General features: G+C 35.5%; 1 protein-coding gene across 3 annotated transcripts in view; it reads left to right on the plus strand.

Moving 5' to 3' along the window:
- Positions 1-2,179: 2,179 nt before the first annotated feature.
- LOC148945557 (uncharacterized) overlaps positions 2,180-25,724 on the plus strand; it is a 49,972-nt gene continuing 26,427 nt past the window's right edge. For 2 of the 3 annotated variants that reach the window (XM_089099559.1, XM_089099562.1), the window contains exons 1-3: positions 2,185-2,214; positions 9,596-10,226; positions 11,666-11,767. In XM_089099559.1, the coding sequence (XP_088955685.1) occupies positions 9,636-10,226; positions 11,666-11,767 (693 nt within the window). In that variant the 5' untranslated portion in view covers positions 2,185-2,214; positions 9,596-9,635. Of the gene's footprint in view, positions 2,215-9,595; positions 10,227-11,665; positions 11,768-25,724 lie in introns of all 3 variants that reach the window. The other variant, XM_089099560.1, reaches the window with a different exon arrangement.

The following is a 25,724-nucleotide window of genomic DNA, read 5'->3' on the forward strand; positions in this document are numbered from 1 at the left end:
TAGATACAGGAAATGGGGAAGGAATACTGGGTTATAAAGTCGAGCCAGAATTAAACGGGTGAAACGGATTTTAGATGAGACTACTCTACTGCAAGCAAAATCAAGGCGTTTACGGAGATGATCAATAAGAAGGGAGCAGGTAGTTTTTAGATCCTTTCCAATTGGTAAACCAAGGTAAATAATTTTCGGGACAGGGGCTACAGACAGTTCTCCCAGCCTCATAGACGATATCATTGCCTCACAGAAAATATCATTGCGCTGCCTATGATATTTTTTTACGCTGAATGGGGCGGGGCTTGTTTTGGCTTGTTTTTAAAGCTACGGTGTGTTTTTCACATAGCTACCATGTGGCAACACAATCCGTGTCATTTTAATTTTGCCAAGTGATTTTTTTCTCGCTAGTGATTATCGTGAGTTTTGTTCTAAAACTAGTGATTTTTCTCAAATCCAGTGATTTTTGACCTTAGAGCGCATAGACTCTTGATTCAGTCGAAGGAATCCTACAAGCAGTAATTAATAAAACAAAAAAAATAGTTATTCACTACAGTCCCTAATTTATTCCAGATTAGCATTTATGCAAATATACCGCCTTTGAAACTTCCAATTTCTTACCATTTGTCCATATCAAATTTAAACAGGTAGACCCCAGAGTGATATCCGCAAGACGATACGCGAACTTATTTAATCTGAAAATTGCAAAAAAAATTTATAATTCCTATTTCACAACATTTTTTCGGGTCAAATTTTTGTCTTCAAATTTATGATTTTTTACTCTGTATAATCTATAATTCCAAATTAGATTTTCATTTGTTAAAAACTTTGAAAGTGGAGTAGATAGTGAACATGAACACACCCTTTACATCTACAGATAAAACAGAAATGGAAAATAGGATTCAGTCCTTTTTGTAATAAGATTTGTAACATAACTAGATGGGTTAAATCGATTGAAGTTTGATGATTGAACGCAATTGGGAGTAAAGGGGGGGGGGGGGTATACAATCTGGGAGTTGTTTAATGGTTTTATTTTTACTTCTAATGTCTAACTGAAATTCCAGTAATTCTCCAAATTCTCTTGTTTTCAATGTAAAACCTAAAAAGCGCAGATAACGTCTGTTTCTTTAAGTTTTTGAATTCATGTGCTAACATATCAATAGTTGGGGGCAACGAACTAAAAGAATGGAGGGACGTGGCTCAATAGTAACCGAAACTCTAAAAAACGGAATTTTGATATCAATCGATATATCATCAGATTATTATGCTGATTCCAAATATATAAGATTCATTAAGCTTAGTGCTGCCCATTAAAAGCTACGGACCTGCAAAAATTTGACTGACATTTTTATGAGGGAGGTAACACCACTGAAAGTAAAATAATTTTAAATAAAGTCACACCACGAAAAACAGCGTAACAGAAAACCTTACTGTACAGGTATCAAGCTCCTGTCTGCAGAAACTTTTATTTTTCCAGAAAAAAAAAATCACGGATGCGTGACATTTTTTTCCCCAGGGGTGATCGTATCCCAGAACATCGGGAGAGGGCTCATTTAACGGTAACCATAATTTCTAGTGCCCCTTTTATTTGACCAAAAAAATCAGAGGGTTACTAGTTGACCTCTCGCGTTCATCTTTTCCCTAAAATTGCTCGACTAAAAATTTAAGATAGGCATTTGGCATAGTATAGTTGAAAGGTTTCAAAACTATACCTTAAGTTTAGCTTATTTTTGGGGAAAAATTACAGTTTTGAATCAACAAGATAAAAATAAAAGGAAAAGTAAATATTTCGATTACATCACCAACAACAAATTTTCAGTGATCAAGTTATAAGCAAAGGGTGCCAGTTTGGGAAAATACATGGAGGAAGCAAGGATTTTGTTCTGTTCTCTGCATAAAGATGCAAAAACACATTTTTCAAAGTTCGAAGGGTATTTTTGCTTGAGAAACAACAAAACATCAATCTAAAGTTATTTTTCCGGATCTAGAGGGATAATTTTATCCCCTTACTATATGTACACCTGCAGAGAACATGGTAAAAAAAACAATTGTTAATTACATTGATAAAAAGTATTATAATTCTAGTTATTACTAGTCAATAATCTCGTGATTTATGAGCTGATCTAGTGATTTTTTTTAAAGAATCTAGTCATGTTTTTATCGGTCGGCAACCCTGGATAGAACCTAGAAAAAACTAAAAAGGCCTAAGCTTCTAACAAAAGAGTATTTTTATATAAATACATGGCTGTTTGTTTAAAAAGAGTAGGCCTATATATTTGGACATCCACCATATGGCTAATATGGGAGTTAAGTTCATTTGTGATGCAAATGGATGTTATAGGCTATTTAGATCATGGATACAACTCTTCCTATATAGGCTATTTGCACATTAGGGGGGGGGGGGGTATATATTCTATGAATATATAGGTCCTAAGAAATTCATGAATTTCTTAGAAAGACTGGAAAACCAAGGAGAGAAGTGAAGATAAAGGCTCGGTAAAATTCTACTTTAGCTACTTTTGGCTATCTTGGGAAGGGGTTAGGTTAGGAAAATGAGACTTTCAGGGATGGGTCTACAGGCTAAAGTATGTCCTGGGAAGGTATTTTGAAGTACCTACCTCCACTCTTTCTCCCTCTAGAGGGTCATGAAATTTGCCTACATGACAGGTCTATACCCATTGAAATTTTTACAAAACAACATTTTACCTTAATTTTCAGTTATCAGTTACTTTTTCTCTGGCTTTAGCTCTGAAAATGCAATTTCAGTTAATTGAGCAGAATTTTAAGACATATAAATAGTTTATTTCCAAAATTTAGGAAATGTATTTGCATATTTTTAAAACCTTATAAATTGGGATTGAGCAAAGTTGTGAAGCTGAAAACAATTTTGTTGTACCTCATTTAAGCAGAAGATCTATTTTGCAAGGTTTCACTTCTATAACTCACATATTTTTAAAGGTCATCAAAGGTCAGGATCCTCTAGAGAGAGAAGGAGTGGAGGTGGGTACTTCAAAATATCTTCCCGGGACATACTTTAGCCTGTAGACCCATCCCTGAAAGTTTCATTTTCTTAACCTAACCCCTTTCCAAGATAGTCAAAAGTAGCTAAAGTAGAATTTTACCAAAGGCTCTCCCACTGCAAAATATGTTAACTAGGATTATTCTGCATATTATGGAGTAAGAATTTTGATACTCCTATGTTAAATGCACTCTTTTATATACTGCAATGGAAACCAGTCACCAAAGACCTGTTTTTGACAGGTTAATTTAAGACACCATATAGGGTAATACAATGTATAGAGTGGTTTTCATTGCATGTACAATATTTAAACTTTTTTTTGGGGGGGGGGGAAAGGTACCTAGGTTAGGTTATGTAATAATATATTCTATGCTTTACCCCTCCCCCTAATGTGCAAATATATAGCCCAAATTTGTTTGTAAAGTATTATATATTCATCCTATTTTATTTTGTTTCATTAGCACTAACCAAACTAGCACTATATAAAAGAGCACTTTTAACATAGTAGTACCAAATTGGGTAAAGTTCTACAAAATCATATTATTGAGTTAGGAATAAAGTGAATACACCATTTGATGCATTTTTTTAGGCTGATTAAAAAAATAATGCGCATTTCTATGGGAAATGAATTTCAGCCCCCCCCCCCCCTATATAGGCTATACCTAACCAAACCTAACCTTGAATTGGCATATATAGGGGGGGGGGGGCTGAAATTTATTTCCGATAGAAATGCTTATTATATTCCTAATCAGCATAAAAAAGGCATTGAATGGTGTATTCACTTTTGTCCTAACTCAATAATAGGCCCGTTTCTTAGCACTAAGATCTTGCATCTTTCTGCAAAGATTACCGTTTTTTAACTCCTCCTTCTTCTAAGATCTTACAGCTCACTGATGTTAACAGAAAGTGAGAAGACTGCCACTGTTCTGCTCTATAGAACAATGATGAGAGAACTTTGATGATCTACTCATCAGTGTTCTCAGACCGCTGATTAGAGCAGAGTGATGAAAGACATTTGCACAAAAACGGCCGAAGATGTATGATCTTTGTTCAAAGATTTCACTTTTAAGCATTTTCTGACAAAAGATGTAAGATCTGAGCACATTGATGAGTGAAAAAACAGGCCTAATATGATTTCATAGAACTTTACCCCAAATTGTTTTCTTAATATGTTTCCTTGTCCAGCTGGACTCCTAGGCTTAAAATACTGGGTGGCTGGTTGGGAAATTTAAAGATGTGTATATATACACTGTCAAATTAGCCATCTGGTGGTGTCCCATAAAATTATACTGTAGCTACTTTGGGCTACCTTGGAAAAGGGTTAGGTGTTAGGAAAAATGAATGTAACTTTTTGCAGTTCATATTATTGACTTACAGATTTCTGACAAAAATGATCATTATATTTGGAAAGAATATAAAAAAGGCATTGAGTGGTATGTTTACTTTATTTATAAGTCAATAGTATGAACTGCAAAAAATTTACCAAAATGAAACTGTCAAGGATGGGTGTCCAGGCTAAAGTATGTCATGGAAGGTATTTTGAAGGATCTACTTCTACTCCTCCCCTTAGAGGGTCCTGACCATTGATGACCTTTAAAATTCTTAGTGTTATAAAAGTGAAACCTTGCAAAATCAATCTTCTGCTTAAATGAAGTACAACACAATTGTTTTCAGCTTCACAACTTTGCTCAAACCCAATTTTTAAGGTTTTGAAGATATATAAATACATTTCCTAAATTTTGAAAAAAAAACAACATTGATATGGCTTAAAATTCTGCTCAAATAACAGGAATTGCATTTGGTATTTTTTTTGCCATTCATATTATTGACTTACAAATAAAGTAAGCATACCACTTGATGTCTTTTTTTATGCTCTTTCCAAATATAATAATCATTTTTATTGGAAATGAATTTACCCCCACCCCTTTGTATACCAATTCATGGTATATATTTGCACATTAGGGGGGTGGTAGGGGGGTAAAGTTCAAACTTACCCCTCATTTACATCAGAAATAAAATCCACCCCCCCTAATTTGCAAATATATACCCTGAATTGGTATATATAAGGGTGGGGGTAAAATTTATTTTCAACAAAAATGATTATTACATTTGGAAAGAGCATAAAAAAAGGCATTGAGTGGTATGTTTACTTTATTTGTAAGTCAATAGTATGAACTGCAAAAATTTACCAAAATGAAACTTTCAAGGATGGGTGTCCAGGCTAAAGTATGTCCTGGGAAGGTATTTTGAAGGATCTACTTCCACTCCTTCTCCCTCTAGAGGGTCCTGACCATTGATGACCTTTAAAAATCTGTGTGTTATAAAAGTGAAACCTTGCAAAATTGATTTTCTGCTTAAATGAAGTACAACAAAATTGTTTTCAGCTTCACAACTTCACTCAATCCCAATTTATAAGGTTTTGAAGATTTGTAAACACATTTCCTAAATGTTGAAAAAAAAAAAAAACAACATTGATATGGCTTAAAATTCTACTCAAATAACAGGAATTGGATTTGGTAAATTTTTTGCAGTTCAAATTATTGACTTACAAATAAAGTAAACATACCACTTGATGCCTTTTTTTATGCTCTTTCCAAATATAATAATCATTTTTGTTGGAAATGAATTTTACCCCCACCCCTATATATACCAATTCAAGGAGGCACACTTGTGCCTCTATAAAGAGGCGACCCACCACAATGTTAAGCGATTTCAGGTCCTAGAGGTCGCAGAGAGACAGCGGATATCGCATTTTGTAGCCCAAGCTCAAAATAAGAAACGTGCAAAATTTCATCCTCCTCCGACTTTATCTTCATGGGGTAAATTGGTCCGGAAGTTTTGACCCTCCCACCACTGCCCCCCTTTAACGTTGTCCGATTGGGCTGAAATTTAGAGGTTAAGCTTTCCTAAGGCCCGGGAGCTTATCCTCGAAATTTCAGCTCAATCCGATCACTCCTTCCCTGTTTTCAAAAAACCAAATATAGCCACTTAAAGTTCATTTCTCTTTTTTTTCTTGTTATCCACGCCTACAGGCCACAGTTGGCAACTGATCCGGGTGAATGAGGACTCATTCGAAGCAGAATTTGACCTGTTAGGGCCTTTTGATATTTTCAGACCGAAAAAATTATCCCCCGAATTTACATTTACGAAAAACCTCGTTTTCCTATTAGAGCCCGCTATAAGCGGGCTCTTATCGTTTTCCTATAAGAGCCCGCAAGCTGTCAAATCAGCTAACAGTTAGTCAAGCAATAATAAGTAATAAACTGTACAAAAACGTGCAGAAATTATTTGAAAAAAACTAAGTTTTCTAAAGAGTTAAAGAGGCTGAGTTACAAGGTCGAACCTTAAAACGTACAGGGATTAGGAGGCACAGTTGCCACAAACCCCCCGCTTTCGCAGCCTTTAAATAAAAAAAAAGTTTTTTAAAGTGAAAGTAAGGAGCGACATTAAATCTTAAAACGAACAGAAATTATTCCGTATATGAAAGGGGCTGTGCCCTCCTCAACGCCTCGCTCTTTACGCTAAAGTTTGACTTTCTCACAACTCTTTTTTTTAAACAATAAAAACTTTAGCATAAAGAGCGAGGCGTTGAGGAGGGCACAGCCCCTTTCATATACAGAATAATTTCTGTTTGTTTTAAGTTTTAAAGTTGCTCCTTACTTTCAGTTAAAAAAAATTTTTTTTTTTTTTTAAAGGGTGCTAAAGCGGGGGTTTGGGGGCGGAAGCCCCCCAACTGTGCCTCCTAATCCCTGTACGTTTTAAGGTTCGACCTTGTAACTCAGCCTCTTTAACTCTTTAGAAAACTTATTTTTTTTCAAATAATCAGGCTATATATTTGCACATTAGGGGGGGGGGGTAAAGTTTAAACTTACCTCTCATTTACATCAGAAATAAAATCCCCCCCCCCCCTAATTTTCAAATATATACCCTGAAGTGGTATATATAAGGGTGGGGGTAAAATTCATTTCCAACAAAAATGATTGTTATATTTGGAAAGAGCATAAAAAAGGCATTGAGTGGTGTGTTTACTTTATTGGTAAGTCAAAAATATGAACTGCAAAAAATTTACCTTGGATTTTCTGAACTAAAGCCAGAAAAAAAGGAACTGATAACTGAAAATTAAGGTAAAATGTTGTTTTGTCAAAATTTCAATAGGTACCTGTCATGTAGGGCCTAGGCAAATTTCAGGACCCTTTAGAGTGAGAAGGAGTGGAGGTAGGTGCTTCAAAATAACTTTCTGGGACATACTCTAGCCTGTAGACCTATCCCTGAAAGTTTCATTTTCCTAATCTAACCCCTTTCCAAGATAGCCAAAAGTAGCTAAAGTAGAATTTTATCTTTTGTTTTAATTGTTATTGCTAGCAATAGGCCTAACAATTGAGTTAAGAAAGCTTGGTGTGAATTTAATTCCTGTCACTTGTTTACAAATTGCTGTTAAATTAACAAAAATATTGAAGTTGTAGGGTACTATTAATAATCAGTACTTGTCAATTAGCCAGAACCTATGCAAGAAGTCAAGGTTGGTTAATGCTAATGAAACAAAACAAAATACTATGAACATATAATAGTTTACAAACAAAAATTGGGCTATATATTGGCACATTAGTGGGGTGGGGGTAAAGTATAGCACATATTAATTACATAACCTAACCTAGGTACCTTTCCCCCCCTAAAAACCCAAGTTTAAATATTGTAAATGCAATGACAAACCACGGTTTAGTATCTAATTCTCTATTGAGAGACATTTTTGACTAGTTTCTTAAGCAACTTCCCTATACAATATATTGCTGGGTTCTGGCTAATTGACAAGTACCTAATAATCTTATAAGTAGGTATATATATAATATAAAAAGTTTTAATTTTTGTTTATTCCACTGCTGGGTAGTCAATTAGAACCTCATATGAACTGGCCATGGGTGCCAAATTGCTATATTTTGCTTGATTACATTTAGAGAATTTGAACAATAAATTGAGGCTAAAATTGTTGGATGAAAGACCTCTTTTTGGGAACAACCACTTTTTTTTTGCATTCTGGAAAAATAGAGATGGTTTTTTGACCACCCCTATTTTATCAAATCATGATTTAATGTAAGGGTAGTAACAAGAGCTCTGCCTTCTTGGTGATATTTTCACTAATGATTTGTCAGCATAAATTAAAAATGTGGTCTCTGTTTTGACAAGCAATTGAAAAGAAAAATAATATTTAATATTTGTGATTCATAGGATAGATGTCAAGCAATAAAAGTTACATTTTTAGAATCAGAAGATAATCAGCTTTCTGTTAATATGTGAATAAAACTGAAACACTAGAAGGATATATACATCAAAATAGGATAAATGGTATTTCCAAAAAGAGGTTTTTGTAAGTCAATAAACTCATAATTTTAAGTGTTTGATCTTAAATAATTTTAATAACAACCATATAGATGCATAGCTTAGATTTGTAGCTATCAGTTTATATAGTTATTTGTTCTTAATTTTTACTTTGGTAACAAGGTGTGAGGGTTTTAGTTTTACATAATTTTGCTCAATTAGATACTGATTTTTTACCCTTATTGGGATGTTTCAAAATAGTTAATATATTTATAGAACATAGTTTTTTTTAATTTCAATTTTTAGAACTTGAATTGAAGGTCTTTGCTGTTCTAAGCATAAATCTTAAGCTACTAATGTAACAGAGAGTCTAAGTGAAAAACAAGGTAAATGAGTGTGTAAAATTTAGGATTTAGTCCCAAAGTCTATGTTGCTGTACACAGTAATGTATTTGCCATGAATATCAAATTTCAAAATAGATGAGTATTTTTGGATAGAAAACTAATAAATTGCCTGATCCAAAAATTTTTGTATTTTCTTGTGAAATAGCCTTTTTAGCTCTATTTGCAGTAAGATTTTCTTGAGTTTTCAGTTTTCTACCATTTTTATCCCTTCTGCACAACAAATTTTCAATAGCTCTTAAAAATGAAAAACAAAATACAAAACTGAAAATTCATTTACCTTCTTTTTATGCTTCAAAACAATTTACACTATTTCATAACAAAAAAGAAAATGAGCTGTTAGGCCTATATTTAACACATTTTCAATCTTAATCAGAATACTATCCTTTGTTGAAAACTTAAAATGAGTTGTACCAAAGAAAGCTATTTAGCTCTACTTATGGCAAACTTTATCTGTGGAATATTAACCCCTTGCAAGAATATGCTTATGTGTTTTAACTCATCATTCCCAGCTGAAGGATAATCTGTTTTTCTTTGGAATTTTCCTTAACCACATATAGTCAAAATATATCTATCTTTATTCACGTAAATGATTTGTTGAGCTCATAAAAATCTAGCCAACCATTTTTTAAAATAAATGATATTGATTCAAGATTTGTTGCAAATTATGGAAGCATATTGTTTGATATTCAGAGAGATAGAATTATTACTAAGTAAGGGATATTTATAAATTAAAATGGAACATAAAAACCTTGATATACTAGTTTGTGTATTGAGTTTCTAATTGAAGAGTACTTTCTTAATTTTCAACTTTAGTGTCTATAATGCCTGTAACTTGGAATACTTGTTTTTATTTTTCAATCTATTTCAGTGAGTTTGTGTTATTTAAGGATTTAGTCACTATTTCTGAAATGGAGCAAAAAGAATATTGTTTAAAGTGGAACAACTATCTGGATGTATTTCATGGAGCTTTTTTATCTCTATTGAACAGTGAACATTTCACAGATGTTACCCTATCATGTGACAGTCAAAGCATCAAATGTCACAGACTTGTTCTCTCATCTTGTAGTTCCTACTTTGAAACACTGCTTCTAGGAATTTCACACCCCCATCCTATTATTATTCTTAAGGATGTGAAATTTCACGATCTGCTAGCTTTGGTGACATTTATATATACAGGTGAAGTGACTGTTTCCCAAGCTCAAGCTAGTTCATTAATAGAAGTGGCTGAAATGCTTAAAGTTAAAGGTCTTGCTTATCCTGATGAGACAGTTAACCAGATACAGAAACCTAGCTATCACTCTCAAAACACTCAAATGACTCAACCTGCTGCAAAGAGAAACGGAGTTGATTCAACCTCTGGAAACAGCTTCTTGGCTGAAGATTCTTCCAGTAATCTAGAACCACATGGAGTAGATACCTCAAATAATAAGTTGGTGAACTATCCTGCTGAAACTAGTTCCTCTGTTCATAAAACAGATCTTGCTGCATGCAACTCACTTGTAAGTTTTTATTGGATTTCACTTTATTCAATGTCAGGTGACCAAAGGATGGTTAAGTACTTAATTTTGTATTAGTTTCAGGAAGGGACTAGACTAGTTTGAATTCAAAAGCTAACATGACACTTGTGTAATACCTAGACACTAGAATCTTCATCCCCACCTGAATAACGTCTTTGGCTAGAAATTTATCAACTTAACAGTTAAAAAGTACAAAGCACATGTCTGATTTTGCTATTAATATTTTTTTCTTTGATGTTACATTTCTCTTTTCTTGTATTCTGGTTTTGTTTAGTTCAAAGTGCCAATAGGCTATCATTGTGCTCCCTGATCTTTGCCAAAATTTCTTAAATTTAATTTTTTTTTCTGCTATAAGACAATGATAGAGGATTTTAATAATATCTAAATAAAATTCCTTAGACCATTGATTTGAATAGTATGAACATAGATATATCTAGAAAAGATTTAAGATGTAAAATGTGAGGTTAGGTTCTTTAAACATTAGGTTTAAATGAAGACAATTCTTTCAATGTTTTTCCATCACCAGGTAAACTGATCTCTGCTGGAAATATGTAGGCCTACTGCCATACATCTTTATCTATGATCTGTTTACACTTTTTGAGGAAGACCAACAACAAATCCAGAACACTTGTTCAAAACAAATCCAAGATAAAAAAAAGAGCCCCCTTCTTAGGCTCATGATTTTTTAAAGACAAACATTGATCAGTTTGTAATTTTAACTCCTTTCTGTTTTCAGTTCAGGAATTTACTCCAAGCTCTAGTTTAAGGGTTGGGCCTTTTTCAGTTATATTAGAACTCTATCAGAAAATCTCTCTACCTTATAAAATAATTTCTGAGACCACACTGGTTAATCATGATAAAACATAAAATCGCGAAGAAATTCTCTACCTTATAGTTTAATTTCCAAGGAAACTGTATTTTAAGGTCATTGTTACCCCTTTTTATTTAAAAATGGGAACAGGGCCCTAACGTTTTTGTTTACAAAGGTTCCTGGCCATTTGTAACTTTTTTTTGTATTTTATAAGCTTTTTAATTTCACGCTTTTGAACAAGCCAAAGGTAAGGATTAGGCTAAATTTTCTATTTGTTTCTTTATGGTAGATTTGTTGTGGCAAATTTGCTCAGGCATAGACAGGCATATCAAATATTTCTCTGGAATCTTCATCTCCTGTGATTAATTTGAAAAATAATCTCATACAATGTATATTTTAATAAACACTGCTGAGCTACCAGAATGTACCTGCTTTCTGCCAAACAGGATCAAGTAAAGTCCATTGAAAGAAACTTCAATTTTCTTGTGATGTTTGACAGTTCATCTCTCAGTCCATAAAATACCTAATTTGGATGGAAGATTAAATTTCGCCCTTCTCTTTATATTTATCCTTTGATAACATTCGTTTTCATTTGGATTTTTATTTTCAGCAAGTCAAAGAGGAAATTTCTGTAGGTATTGACAAAGGGAGAAACAGTAGTTCTAATCAGTTTGAAGATAATGGAGAACATTTTGATTTTGGAAGTGAAAAAGTAAGCATTTGTTTTTCTTTATTGCTCCTTAGCTTTTTTCAAAGCACATGGTTGATCATAGCTTTTTATTTTTAAATATGTCTTTATCTATTTGGCTTAGAGGCACAATGTTCTCTTTCTATCTTTCAATTAGCAATAAGAATAGTTAAAGATGACTTTATCTGTTTATGTTCACTGAAATAGATGTCCTATTTAAACCAAAAGTAATGAGACTAAAGCAAGGTCCAGTTTGTAAAATATTTGTTTTTCTCATACTTAGTTGTTTTTCACGAATTTAGTTGTTTTTCTTATCTTCTTTGTAAAAACAATTTTATTCTATATATTGAAAAGGTATTTAGTTGTAGCTGCAAATAATAATAGACGCTGCAGTATCTAATTCCAGTGGGTTTTCCCAATGGGCAATGCCCATATAACATGAGCAATCTCAGTTGTTCACTTGCCTGCAAGCGATGTCGGTATAGTGAATATTAATTATATATTGGTCTCCAATACCCTTTAAATGGCTCAGAGAACTGATAGACTATAAGTATTGTGAAGAAGTGAAAACAATCATTATTATACAAGTATGAAAAAGTTATGTCAGCTTTACTTTTCACAGATACTATCTGTCTTGGCTCTCAAGTCTTTGATCTTTTTGACCAGGTTTTTCTCTACCTTTGACCAAGTCAATAGATGCAACCGAGTAGGGAACAAATCACAGCCCATCCTTACCTTATTCTAGTTCCACCTGTGCCTTTTGAGGCACTTAGGGCATCGAGTTTGAGCCGCCAATCTTCCCTCAGGTTTACTGCTTCAGTGATGTTCTCTCATTCTGGTAGAATGGAAGTGTGCAGGTTGCATAGATGCCACTGGTAGGTCAAGCACAGTGTGTTTCTGGGTCTTCCCCAGCTACAATTTCCTGTTGGTTGCTGGTGTAAAGCTGCTTTTGTGAGTTAGTGGTCGTCCACTTGTCCTGAAGATCTCATCCTTCTGACTTTTTTGATGTTGGTTACTAGAGGATGTTTTAATATTCTGTGAAAACACAAAATTTCAAAAGCCAGCTTGAGATCTCCATATTATCATAGTTTGTTGAAGGGACCATTTGCCTGTCCCATTCTGGTGAATACTTTTTTAACTTTTGAGCTGGTTTTCATGATGAAACTACCTAGGTATTTGAACTGGACAAATTGGTCAACATCTTGGTCGTCACATTTAATGGGCAGAGGAAAGTCACTTTTTGCCTTGCATTTGGTTTTTTCAGCATTCACACGTAAGCCAAGATGGTTTGCTTTTACCGTGACCTCATCTAGTAATTCTTGAAGTCGCTTTTTGCTTCACTCAAGTACTACTAAGTCTTCTACAAAGTCACTATCATTGAAGTGGTCTTTGGGACTTCCTCTGATGCCTCTTGTCTCTGTGATCTGCAGGATGTAATCAATCATTATCACAAAAATTAATGGTGATAGAAAACATGCCTCTTTTTCTCCTGATAAAATCCAGAGAAAACGAGTTTGGCCCTCTGGTATCCTAATGCATTATATGCTACCCTCATACGTGGCAGTGATAATTGTCGCTATTTTCTCCGGGATTCCATAATGGGTGACAATCTCCTATAGTTTTTTCACGATCTACAGAATTGAAGACCTTCCCGAATTCCACAATTTGAAACACCATTCTCTGCTTTCTTCAATTAAAAGTCTAAGCGTGAATATAAAGTCCGCGCATGAGCGATTTGGCTTCAAGCCTATACTGTTTGTCTTGGAGTGTTGATCAGGTTGTGTTTGGATCCTCTGTGGATAATATGTGAGAGTATTTTCCCAGGTATTGGAAGTAAACTTATACCCCGCCAGTTGCCTGGCCTATTAGTGTCTCATTTTTTGAATACCCTGATGAGTGTCCTATGTTTTCAGTTTGATTGCACTTTGGCCGTTGTCCAAATCCGAGTGAAGAGTAAGGACTAAAGGGAGATACATGCTAATACTGGCATCTTTATCATCTCTGCAGATATGTGGTCCCGTCCTGGTGATTTTTCAGTTTCTTTGCTGCTTCTTGTATGTCACTAGCAAAATACAACCAAACCTATCTCACAGCCACAGCCTATCTGACAACCCACGACAGCCAAAGAATAATAAGCGCAAGAAAGCTAGCAAGATAGAAAAAAATTTCATTTTTAGCTGATTCAGGATTTAACTGATTCAGCTGATTTCTCTCACATATGCTGTGACTGTCATCTATAGTAATACTAAACTAAATCAATTAAAAACAATAATTTATATACAAAATAAAATAAACTACATATTGTTTGATTACCTTATTCTTTCCAAAGCAAAAACGGGAGCGAGTCTCTTTGACCTTATTGGATTTGGTTTATTAGCATTGAATGAACTAACACTTTGACAGAGGTTATTCGCATTTTGTGAATTGAACTTTACTTTATCTGATTTTAATAAAGTATCGTTATCGAGCAGAATAAAATGGTCTGGAAAATAAAAAATATGTTCCAAAAGGGCTGAAGTGACATCTTCAGGCTTAGAATTTTGCTTTTGGAAATTTCAGGCTTTTTGAAATGAGATTACTACAACACAAAGGTTCTATTTCATCGGCTTTAAACCAAAATTCTAACCCTGAAGATTTCACTTCAACCCTTTCAGAACATATTTTTAATTTTCCAGACCGTATTTTTTGTTTGATAATGTCTTTTTGATTTCTAGGGACCAGGGTTTAAAACGAAATTTTTGCGAAACTCTTAGAAATTAAGAAAATTTTATTAAAGAATATAGCTTTAAATAGGGACACAAGTGAATTTAGTTTGAATTCTATTTGCGATAATTTTTTAAAATCAGATAGAGTAAAGTTCAATTCATCAAATTAGATTAACCTCTGTCCAAGTTAGTTCAGTCAATGCTAATGAACCGGATCCAACAAGGTCAATGAGACTCGCTTCCGTTTTTGCTTTGGAAAAAATAAGATTATTAAACAATATATAGTTTGTTTCACTTTGTATATAAATTTTTGTTTTTAATTTGTTTAGTTTAGTATTACAACTGATGACCGTCACTGCATATTTGACCGAAATATCTAGTATTTTTGTGAAATTTATCAGTGTCTATTAAAAGGATTTTATCCCTATTTGAACTTTTATTTATTGTCATGGAAAAGCAATGTGGTCTTCGAAACTATCTATTATTATCTGGCTAAACGGAATGATTTAATTTTTTCAGGCGCTTTACTGAAAACCAATTTTATGACAAATATTTTCTTTTGTACTTAACATTGAAAATAAACATTAAAATTATAGTAACATTTTGAACTGATGAGCCTTCAGCAATTAATATTATTATACATCAAATATTCAGTTTAATTTATTAGCTCTTTTTAAAGTTGTTAAAGACGAATATAGTTTCCCTACAAACAAGTGTTTGGATACTGCCTCCTTTCCTGACTGTAAATAAAAACCAAAAGCCTTTTGCGTCATTGGTGCTTAACTGAAAACGGACTATATTACAAATATTTTCTTTTCCAGTTCTTACAGTATTGAAAATAAAAATACAATTACAGTGAAATAAATTCTTGAACTGATGCATCTTTCAGACAATTAATATCATTATAGATCTAATATTCAACTTGATGTTGTTTATGCTTTTCAAGACGCATATAGTTTTCAGTAAAGCGCCAATGACGCATGTAGGTTTTAGATTTTTACTGTGAGAGAAGTAGGTCATACCCAAACTCTTGTTTGAAGTGATTTTTATTTATTTATAGCTTGATTTGCATATTCAATTTAAGTTTCACTCGTTTTAAGACTTATCTATTAATTAAAATGAATATCTATTGTATGTTTGTTTGCATTAATTGTTTATTTAATTTCTGTTCGTTTTAAGTTTCATTTATACGTCGATAGGAAATTTTTTTTTTCGTTTTAAGCTTGATATTCATATTCAATCTAAGCAGTACTCGCTTTACGATCTATTTATTCATTTATATTATTACTTGTATGTTTTTGCTATGATTGTTTATTTAATTTCTTTTCGTTTTGGGTTTCATTTATTCTTTAATAGTAATTTCTGGGGGTTTTGAGTTTAAGTTTTAACAAATATTTGTATTTGTTGAGATTAGGTACCAAGTGATTTTTATTGCTCTTTGAAAAACTCGATCTTCAAGATGTTTTTTTTTAATAAATTTTTGTTTGTTTTCGATTGCAAAAAGAATCTAGTTTTAAAGAACTCCTTGTACCAAAATCAAACTAAAAAAAAAATCAAATATTCATCAAAGTAACAAAATTGATATCAAAGTAACAATATCAAAGTGAAAAAACGGGTTTGTGCCACCCTCGGAGTTTTTATTATCTGATGTTTGAACTATTTTTAACAAAATTGCTATCTCAAAATTTTTATCGGATAGGTTCGGGGAAAAAGGGTGTGGGGGGACTAGATTAAGCTTCGGTCTCTTTTGACTCTTTACACGTGAACTAGAACTTTCTATTTTCAATCAAATGAGCCCTCTCTGAAGTTTATACAAATATCACTTCTATAAGAACCATATTTATCCCCAGAGTATAACTTACAACGCCTATCCCTGGGCCCTGGGGGTTGTGTCGACCCTGGAGTTTTAATATCTGATGATTGAACAATTTTTAACAAAATGGTCACCTGAAATTTTTATCCGATAGGTTTATCCATCTGATACGCCCACAGGCGTGGAGGGCAGGAGGGGCTGGTTGCCTTCTGATATTTTTTCACTGAGAAAATGAACTAAAACTTTTAACTTCCATCCAAATCAACCCTCTTTGAGATTTAGATAAGCATAGCCTCCATAAGAACCATATATGCCCCCAGAGCAATACTTACAACGCCTGTCCCGGCCCTGAGGGGGGGGGGTGTCGACGCGGGAGGTTTTCTTATCTGATCTTTGAACTATTTTTACCGAAGTGACCATACGCAAAGTAGTTTTTGTTATATGATCTTTAAACTATTTTTAACAAAATGGCTACCTCAAATTTTTTTTCAGATGCATTTGGCGAAAAAGGGCTTGGGCGGGGGAGGGGGGGGGGCAGTTGCCCTCTGATCACTCTTGACTCTTAAAAAGGGCACTAGAACTCTCGATTTCCAATCGAATGAGCCTATTTTGAAGCTTATATGACGATCCCTTCTATATGGAGTGCCTCTGAAAAAAATAAATAAATGGAGTATGGGGGGAGGCTAGCTGCCCTCCAATCACTTTTGACTCTTAAAAAGTGAATTATAACTATCAATTTCCAATCAAATGAGCCCTCTAGAAATTTTTTATGAGCATCCCTTCCATAACAACCATATATGCCCCCAGGGCATAACTTACAACGCCAACCCCCAAGCCCGTGGGGGCTGTGTCGGCACCGGAGTTTTTTGTTATCAGAATTTTGAACTAGTTTTAACAAAATATCTATCTCAAAATTTTATCTGATGTATTTAGGGCGTGGAGGAGGGGGGGGGTGCTAGTTGCCCTCCGATCTCTTTTGACTCTTAAGAAGTGAACAAGAACTTTCAATTTCAAATCAAATGAGCCCTCTCCGAATTTTATACGAGCATCCCTTCCACAAGCACTATATGTGCCCCTAGAGCATTACTCATAACGCCTTTCTCCGGGCCCTGGCGGGTTCCGTCGACTCAGGAATTTTTCTTATCTGACCTTTGAACTATTTTTAATGAAATGGCTATTATAAAAATTTTATCGGAAGGGCTTGGGGAAAAACGGGTGTGGGGGGGGGGGGCTAGTTGCCCTCGGATATCTTTTGACTCTTGAAAATTGAACTAGAACTTTCAATTTCCAATCAAATGAGCCTCCTCTGAAGTTTATACGAGCATCCCTTTCATAAGAACCATATACGCCCCCAGGACAACACTTACAACGCCTATCCCCAGGGCTCTGGGGGGCGTTTTGTTTTCCAATTTTTGAACAATTTTTAAAACACTGGCTATCTCAAAATTTGTAGCGGACGGGTTTGGGGAAAAAAAGCGTGGGGGGGGGGGGCTAGTTTAACTCTCTTGACTCTTAAAAAGTGAACTAGAACCTAAAATTTCCAATCAAATGAGCCCTTTATGAAGTTTATACGAGCATCTCTTTCATAAGAACCATACATGCCCTAATAATCAAACAGTTCGTGGTAACGAACTGTAAGTAAGGAGCGACCCAGCTCAATGGTAACCGAAACTCTAAAAAACGGGATTTTGATACCAATAGATACATCAAAAGAATAAAATTTTCATTCTGATTTCAAATATATAAGTTTCATTAAGTTTAATCTTACCCATCAAAAGTTACGTGCCTGAGAAAATTTGGCTTATTTTCGAAAAAAGGGGAAAAGACCCCCTAAGAGCTATAGAACCTTGATGAAAATCACACCATCATATTCAGCGTATCAGAGAACCCTACTGTAGATGTTTCAAGCTCCTATCTACAAAAATGTGGAATTTTGTATTTTTTGCCAGAAGAAAGATCATGGATGCGTGTTTATTTGTTTGTTTGTTTGTTTTTGTTTTTTTTTTTTTTCCCCATGGGTGATCGTATCGACCCAGTGGTCCTAGAATATCGTGGGAGGGCTCATTGGAACGGAAATTAAAATTTCTAGTGCCCTTTTTAAGTGACCAAAAAAAATGGAGGGCAAATAGGCCCCCTCCCACGTTCATTTGTTTCCCAAAGTCATCTGATCAAAATTTTGAGACAGCCATTTTGTTCAGCATGGTCGAAAATATGATAAAAATATCTTTTAGGATGACTTGATCCCCCAAAGTCCCCAGGGGGAGGGCTGAAAGTTATTAACTTTACTCAATTTTAACATATAGTTTTGGTTATTGGGAAGTATACAGACTTTTTCAGTGGAGTTTTTTTCTGGTTGGTGGGGGACGGAGAGGGTGGGGGGCTATATGGAAGGATCTTTCCATGAAGGACGTGGTCAGGGGGGACGGGACAGTGCTCCGAAGGGGGCGCCGGATTTCCCAGCATTATTAAAGAAAAAGATCAGGAATTAAATAAAAAAAAACAAGTTTTTCAACTGATCAACTGATTGTGATTAAGAGGTCATTTTTAAAGAACTGGAAAAAAATTACGTCAGAACCTAATTTAGAGACAGCCATTTAGCAAAAGAAAAGTAAAATTTTTATGCAAATTTTGTTTACTTATTCAATGACGGCGAGCCAAAACAAAAGCTGCATTAACTAAAAAACGATCAGAAATTAAATAAAAAAAACAAGTTTTTTAAACTGAAAGTAAGGAGCGACATTAAAACTTAAAACGAACAGAAATTATTCCGTATATGAAAGGGGCTGTCCCCTCCTCAACGCCTCGCTCTTTACGCTAAATTTTTTTATTGTTTTAAAAAATAAAGTTGTGAGACAGAGTCAGACTTTAGCGTAAAGAGCGAGGCGTTGAGGAGGGGACAGCCCCTTTCATATACGGAATAATTTCTGTTCGTTTTAAGTTTTAATGTCGCTCCTTACTTTCAGTTTAAAAAACTTGTTTTTTTTATTTAATAATAAATCAGAGGCAACGCTGTAGCGTTGCCTAGAGTAAAGGCCATACGGCTCCAATGTTTTATTATTATTTATTAATTTTTTTTTCCCAGAGGCACTTCATACGGAAGGGGTCGTCGTATAAACTTCAAAGGGGGCTCATTCGATTGGAAATCGAGAGTTCTAGTGCCCTTTTTAATAGTCGAAAATGATTGGAGGGCAACTAGCCCCCCCCACGCCCATCATTCCCCCAAACATCCAATCAAAATTTTGAGATAGCCATTTTGTTCAGCGTAATTGATTTCCAGATAGAAAATATATTTTTGAGGACACTCCCTCACAACCCTCAGGGCAAGGGTTTTAAGTTATGCCCTGGGGGCATATAAGGTTTTTATAGAAGGCGTTGTCGTAGAAACTTCGAAACAAGCTCATTCGATTGGAAATTAAAGGGCTATTGCCCTTTTTGATAGTCGACAGTGATTGGAGTGTAACTAGCCCCCCGCCCCCCCCCCACGCCCATTATTTCCCAAAACACATCGAATCAAAATTTTGAGATAACCATTTTGTTCAGAGTAGTTGATTTCCAGATAGAAAATATATTTTTGAGGAGGACACTCCCCCACAACCCTCAGGGCAAGGGTTTTAAGTTATACCCTGGGGGTATATAATTTTTTATAGAAGGAGTTGTTATAGAAACCACAAAAAAGTCTCATTCGATTGGAAATTCAATAAGCTACTGCCCTTTTTAATAGTCGAAAGTGATTGGAGGGCAATTAACTCCCCCCCTCCCCACGCCCATTATTCCCCCAAACACATCCAATCAAAATTTTGAGACAGCCATTTTGTTCAGCGTAGTTGATTTCCAGATAGAAAATATGTTTTTGGGGAGGACACTCCCCCACAGCCCTCAGGGCAAGATTTTTAAGTTATACCCTTGGGGCATATAAGGTTTTTATAGATGGCGTTGTTTTAGAAACTTAAAAAAAGGTTCATGCTATTGGAAATAAAAGGGCTAGTGCCCTTCTTAATACTCAAAAGTAATTGGAGTGGAACTCGCCCCCCCCCTCATGCCCATTATTTCCCCAAACACATCCAATCAAAATTTTGAGATAGCCATTTTGTTCGGCGTAGTTGATTTCCAGATATAAAATATATTTTTGAGGAGGACACTCCCCCACAACCCACAGGGCAAGGGTTTTAAGTTATACCCTGGGGGCATATAAGGTTTTTATAGAAGGCGTTGTCGTAGAAACCTTAAAACCGGCTCATTCGATTGGAAATTAAACGGCTAGTGCCCTTTTTAATGGTCGAAAGTGATTGGATTGCAACTAGCCGCCCCCCCAACGCCCATCATTTCCCCAAACACATCCAATCAAAATTTTGAGATAGCCATTTTGTTCCGCATAGTTGATTTCCAGATAGAAAATACATTTTTGAGGAGGACACTCCCCCAGAACCTTCAGGGCAAGGGCTTTAAGATATGCCCTGGGGGCATATAAGGTTTTTATAGAAGGCGTTGTCGTAGAAACTTCAAAAAGGCTCATTCGATTTGAAATTCAAAGGATGATTTCCAGATAGAAAATATATTTTTGAGGAGGATATTTCCCAACAACCCTCAGGGCAAGGGTTTTAAGTTATGCCCTGGGGGCATATAAGGTTTTTATTGAAGGTGTCGTAGAAACTTCAAAACAGGCTCATTCGATTGGAAATTAAAGAGCTAGTGCCCTTATTAATAGTCGAAAGTGATTGGAGTGTAACTAGCCCCCCCCCCCACGCCGATCATTTCCCCAAACACATCCAATCAAAATTTTTAGATAGCCATTTTGTTTGGCGTAGTTGATTTCCGGATAGAAAATATATTTTTGAGGAGGACATTCCCCGCAACCCTCAGGGCAAGGGTTTTACGTTATGCCCTGGGGGCATATAAGGTTTTTATAGAAGGCGTTGTCGTAGAAACTTCAAAACAGGCTCTTTCGATTGGAAATTAAAGGGCTAGTGCCCCTTTTAATAGTCGAAAATGATTTGAGGGCAGCTGCCCCCCCCCCCCCTCATGCCCATCATTTCCCCAAACACATCCAATCAAAATTTTGAGATAGTAATTTTGTTCGGCGTAGTTGATTTCCAGATATAAAATATATTTTTGAGGAGGACACTCCCCCAGAACCCACAGGGCAAGGGTTTTCAGTTATACCCTGGGGGCATATAAGGTTTTTATAGAAAGTGTTGTCGTAGAAACTTCAAAAAAGGCTCATTCGATTGGAAATTCAAAAAGCTAGTGCCCTTTTTAATAGTCGAAAGTGATTGGAGGCCAACTAGCCCCCCCATGCCCTTTATTCCCCCAAACATATCCACTCAAAATTTTGAGATAGCCATTTTGTTCAGCGTAGTTGATTTCCAGATAGAAAATATATTTTTGAGGAGGACACTCCCCCACAACCCTCAGGGCAAGGGTTTCAAGTTATGCCGTTTCCAATCATTCGATTGGAAATTCAAAAAGCTAGTATTGCTTTTTATTATGCCGGGCAAGGGTTTTATGTTATGCCCTGGGGGCATATAAGGTTTTTATAGAAGGCGTTGCCGTAGAAACTTCAAAACAGGCTCTTTCGATTGGAAATTAAAGGGCTAGTGCCCCTTTTAATAGTCGAAAATGATTTGAGGGCAGCTGCCCCCCCCCCTCATGCCCATCATTTTTCCAAACACATCCAATCAAAATTTTGAGATAGTCATTTTGTTCGGCGTAGTTGATTTCCAGATATAAAATATATTTTTGAGGAGGACACTCCCCCACAACCCTCAGGGCAAGGGTTTTAAGTTATATCCTGGGGGCATATAAGGTTTTTATAGAAGGCGTTGTCATAGAAACTTCAAAACAGGCACATTCGTCTGGAAATTAAACGGGTAGTGCCCTTTTTTATTGTCGAAAGTGTTTGGAGTGTAACTAACCCCCCCCCCCCCCACGCCCATCATTTCCCCAAACACATCCAATCAAAATTTTGTGATAGCCATTTTGTTCAGCGTAGTTGATTTCCAGATAGAAAATACGTTTTTGAGGAGGACACTCCCCCAGAACCTTCAGTGCAAGGGCTTTAAGATATGTCCTGGGGGCATATAAGGTTTTTATAGAAGGCGTTGTCGTAAAAACTTCAAAAACGCTCATTCGATTGGAAATTCAAAGGTTGATTTCCAGATAGAAAATATATTTTTGAGGAGGATATTTCCCAACAACCCTCAGGGCAAGGGTTTTAAGTTATGCCCTGGGGGCATATAAGGTTTTTATAGAAGGTGTCGTAGAAACTTCAAAACAGGCTCATTCGATTGGAAATTAAAGAGCTAGTGCCCTTCTTAATAGTCGAAAGTGATTGGAGTGTAACTAGCTCCCCCCCACGCCCATCATTTCCCCAAACACATCCAATAAAAATTTTGAGGTAGACATTTTGTTCAGAGTAGTTGATTTCCAGATAGAAGATATATTTTTGAGGAGGACACTCCCCCACAACCGTCAGGGCAAGGGTTTTAAATTTTGCCCTGGGGGCATATAAGGTTTTTATAGAAGGCGTTGTCGTAGAAACTTCAAAAAAGGCTCATTCGATTGGAAATTAAAGGGCTAGTGCCCTTTTTAATAGTCGAAAGTGATTGGAGTGCAACTAGCCCCCCCCCCCCCCGACGCCCAGCATTTCCCCAAACACATCCAATCAAAATTTTTGAGGTAGCCATTTTGTTCAGCGTAGTTGATTTCTAGATTGAAAATATGTTTTTGAAGAGGACACTCCCCCACAACCCTCAGGGCAAGGGTGTTAAGTTATGCCCTGGGGGCATATAAGGTTGTTATAGACGGCGGTGTCGGAGAAACTTCAAAAAAGGCTCAGTCGATTGGAAATTCAAAGGGCTAGTGCCCTTTTTAATAGTCAAAAGTGATTTGAGGGCAACTACCCCCCCCACCCACGCCCAGAATTCCTCAAATTCATATAATATAATAATAAATCCTCAAATGCATCCATTAGAAATTTTGGGATGGCCATTAAGTTAAAATTGCTCTAAAGTCAGATAACAAAAACTCAGTTGTCACAACCTCCCATGGCCCGGGGGCAGGTGTTGTAAGTTATGCCCCGGGGCAGATATTGTTCGTATGAAAGGGATGCTCGCATAAAATTAAGAGAGAGCTCATTTGATATGATATTGGAAGTTCGAGCTCAATTTGTAATAGTCAAAAGAGATCTGAGGGCAGCTAGCTCCCCCCCCCATGCCTTCCTTTTTAAAACCCGTTTGATGAAAATTCTGAGAAAATAGTTCACATTTTGCTAAAAATAGTTCAAAGGTCTTGTGTCAATGGTGGCAATAGTTCAAAAATCTGGTGTCAATAGAACCCCCCAGGGCACAGGGGAAGGCGTTCTAAGTTATGCCCTAACGGCATGTATGGTTCTTAGGAAAGGGATGCTCATATATACTTCATAGAGGGCTTACTTGATTGGAAATTGAAAGTAATTGAAAGTTCTTGTTTACTTTTTAAGAGTCAAGAGAGTTAAACTAGCCCCCCCCCACGCTCTTTTATCCCCAAACCTGTCCGCTATAAATTTTGAGATAGTCAGTGTTTTAAAAATTGTTAAAAAAAAGAGAGTTAAACTAGCCCCCCCCCTCAACGAGGGGGGGCTTTCATTGTCTAAAAAAAATGGAGTTGCGAGAAATTCAAACTTTAGCGTAAAGAGCGAGGTGTTGAGGAGGGGACGGCCCCTTTCATATACGGAATAATTTCTGTTCGTTTTAAGTTTTAACGTCGTTCCTTACTTTCAGTTGAAAAAAAAATTGTTTTTTTTTATTTAATTTTTGAAAGTTTTTAAATTAATGTAGGTTTTGATTTTGGCTCACCGCACATGAATGATTAAAACAAAATTTACGTATTAATTTTACTTTTATTTGGTTAAATGGCTTTTTCGAAACATGTTAAATTTTATTTACGAATGTTTTTATTAGTAATAAATATAAGTAACCTACGAATTAACTTACGTAACGAACTTCTACATTCATAGATTTTTAATAGAGGGTTCGCCCCCTACTCAATACCTTGCTCTTTAAGCTAAAGTTCGAATTTTGTTCCAATTCTTTAAAAATGACCTCTTAATTTCAAAAGCCGTTAATTAGAATAAATAGTTCTTATGAAAGTACTAAAAATCTTTGGCTTAAAGATCGAGGTATTGACTAAGGGGTAAACCCAATCATATACGTAATATTTTCTGTTCGTTTTAAGTTTTGATGTTGCTCCTTACTTTCAGTTGAAAAACTTTTTTTTGATTTAATTTCTGATCTTTTTCTTTAATAATGATGGGAAATCCAGTGTCCTCTTCATAGCAATGTCCCTTCCCCTATGAAAACTTCCTTCATGGAAAGATCCTCCCATATAACCCCCCCCCCCCACCTACCAGAAAAATCCCCCCTGAAAACTCTGTATACTTCCCAATAACCATTAGTATATGTTAACATTGGGTAAAGTTCATAACTTTCAGCCCTCCCTCCGGGGACTTCGGGGGATTAAGTTATCCTAAAAGACATAGTGATCATATTTTCGACTATGCTGAACAAAATAGCTATCTCAAAATTCTGATCAGGTATCTTTGGGAAAAAATGAGCGTGGGAGGGGGCCTAGTTGCCTTCCATTTTTTGGTCACTTAAAAATGGCACTAGAACTTTTTATTTTGTTCAAATGAGCCTTCCCACGATTTTATAGGACCACTGGGTCGATACGATCACCCCTGGGAAAAAAAAAAAATAAACACGTATCTGTGATCTTTCTTCTGGCAAAAAATGCAAAATTCCACATTTTTGTAGATAGGTGCTTGAAACCTCTACAGTAGGGTTCTCTTATACGCTGAATCTGATGGTGTGATTTTCATTAAGGTTCTACAACTTTTAGGGGGTATTTCCCCCTTTTTTTGAAAATCAGTCAATTTTTCTCAGGCGTGTAACTTTTGATGGGTAAGACTAAACTTGATGAAACTCATATATTTGAAATCATCATTAAAAATATAATTCTTTTGATGTATCTATTGGTATCAAAATTCTGTTTTTTAAAGTTTCGGTTACCATTGAGCCGGGTCACTCCTTACTTACAGTTCGTTACCTCGAACTGTTTGAAAAAAATAGAGTTGTGAGAAAGTCAAACTTTAGCTTAAAGAGCGAGGCGTTAAGGGGGGGGGACAGCCCCTTTCATATACGGAATAATTTCTGTTCGTTTTAAGTTTTAACGTCGTTCCTTACTTTCAGTTAAAAAAAAAACTTTTTTTTTATTTATTTTTTGAATATTTTTGAATTAATACAGGTTTTGATATTGGCTCACCGTACATGAATAATTAAAACAAAATTTGCATATCAATTTTACTTATATTTGGTTAAATAGCTTTCTCGAAAATTGTTTAATTTTATTTACGAACGTTTTTATTAGTAATAAATGTACGTAACTTGGAAATCTCGTAGTTGGAAATCTCGTCTTGGGCCTTTCTTGA

The sequence above is a fragment of the Artemia sp. Qi Xiang Cuo genome, chromosome 13 (genome assembly GCF_049724085.1).
Source record: "Artemia sp. Qi Xiang Cuo chromosome 13, ASM4972408v1, whole genome shotgun sequence".
Lineage (NCBI taxonomy): Eukaryota > Metazoa > Arthropoda > Branchiopoda > Anostraca > Artemiidae > Artemia > Artemia sp. Qi Xiang Cuo.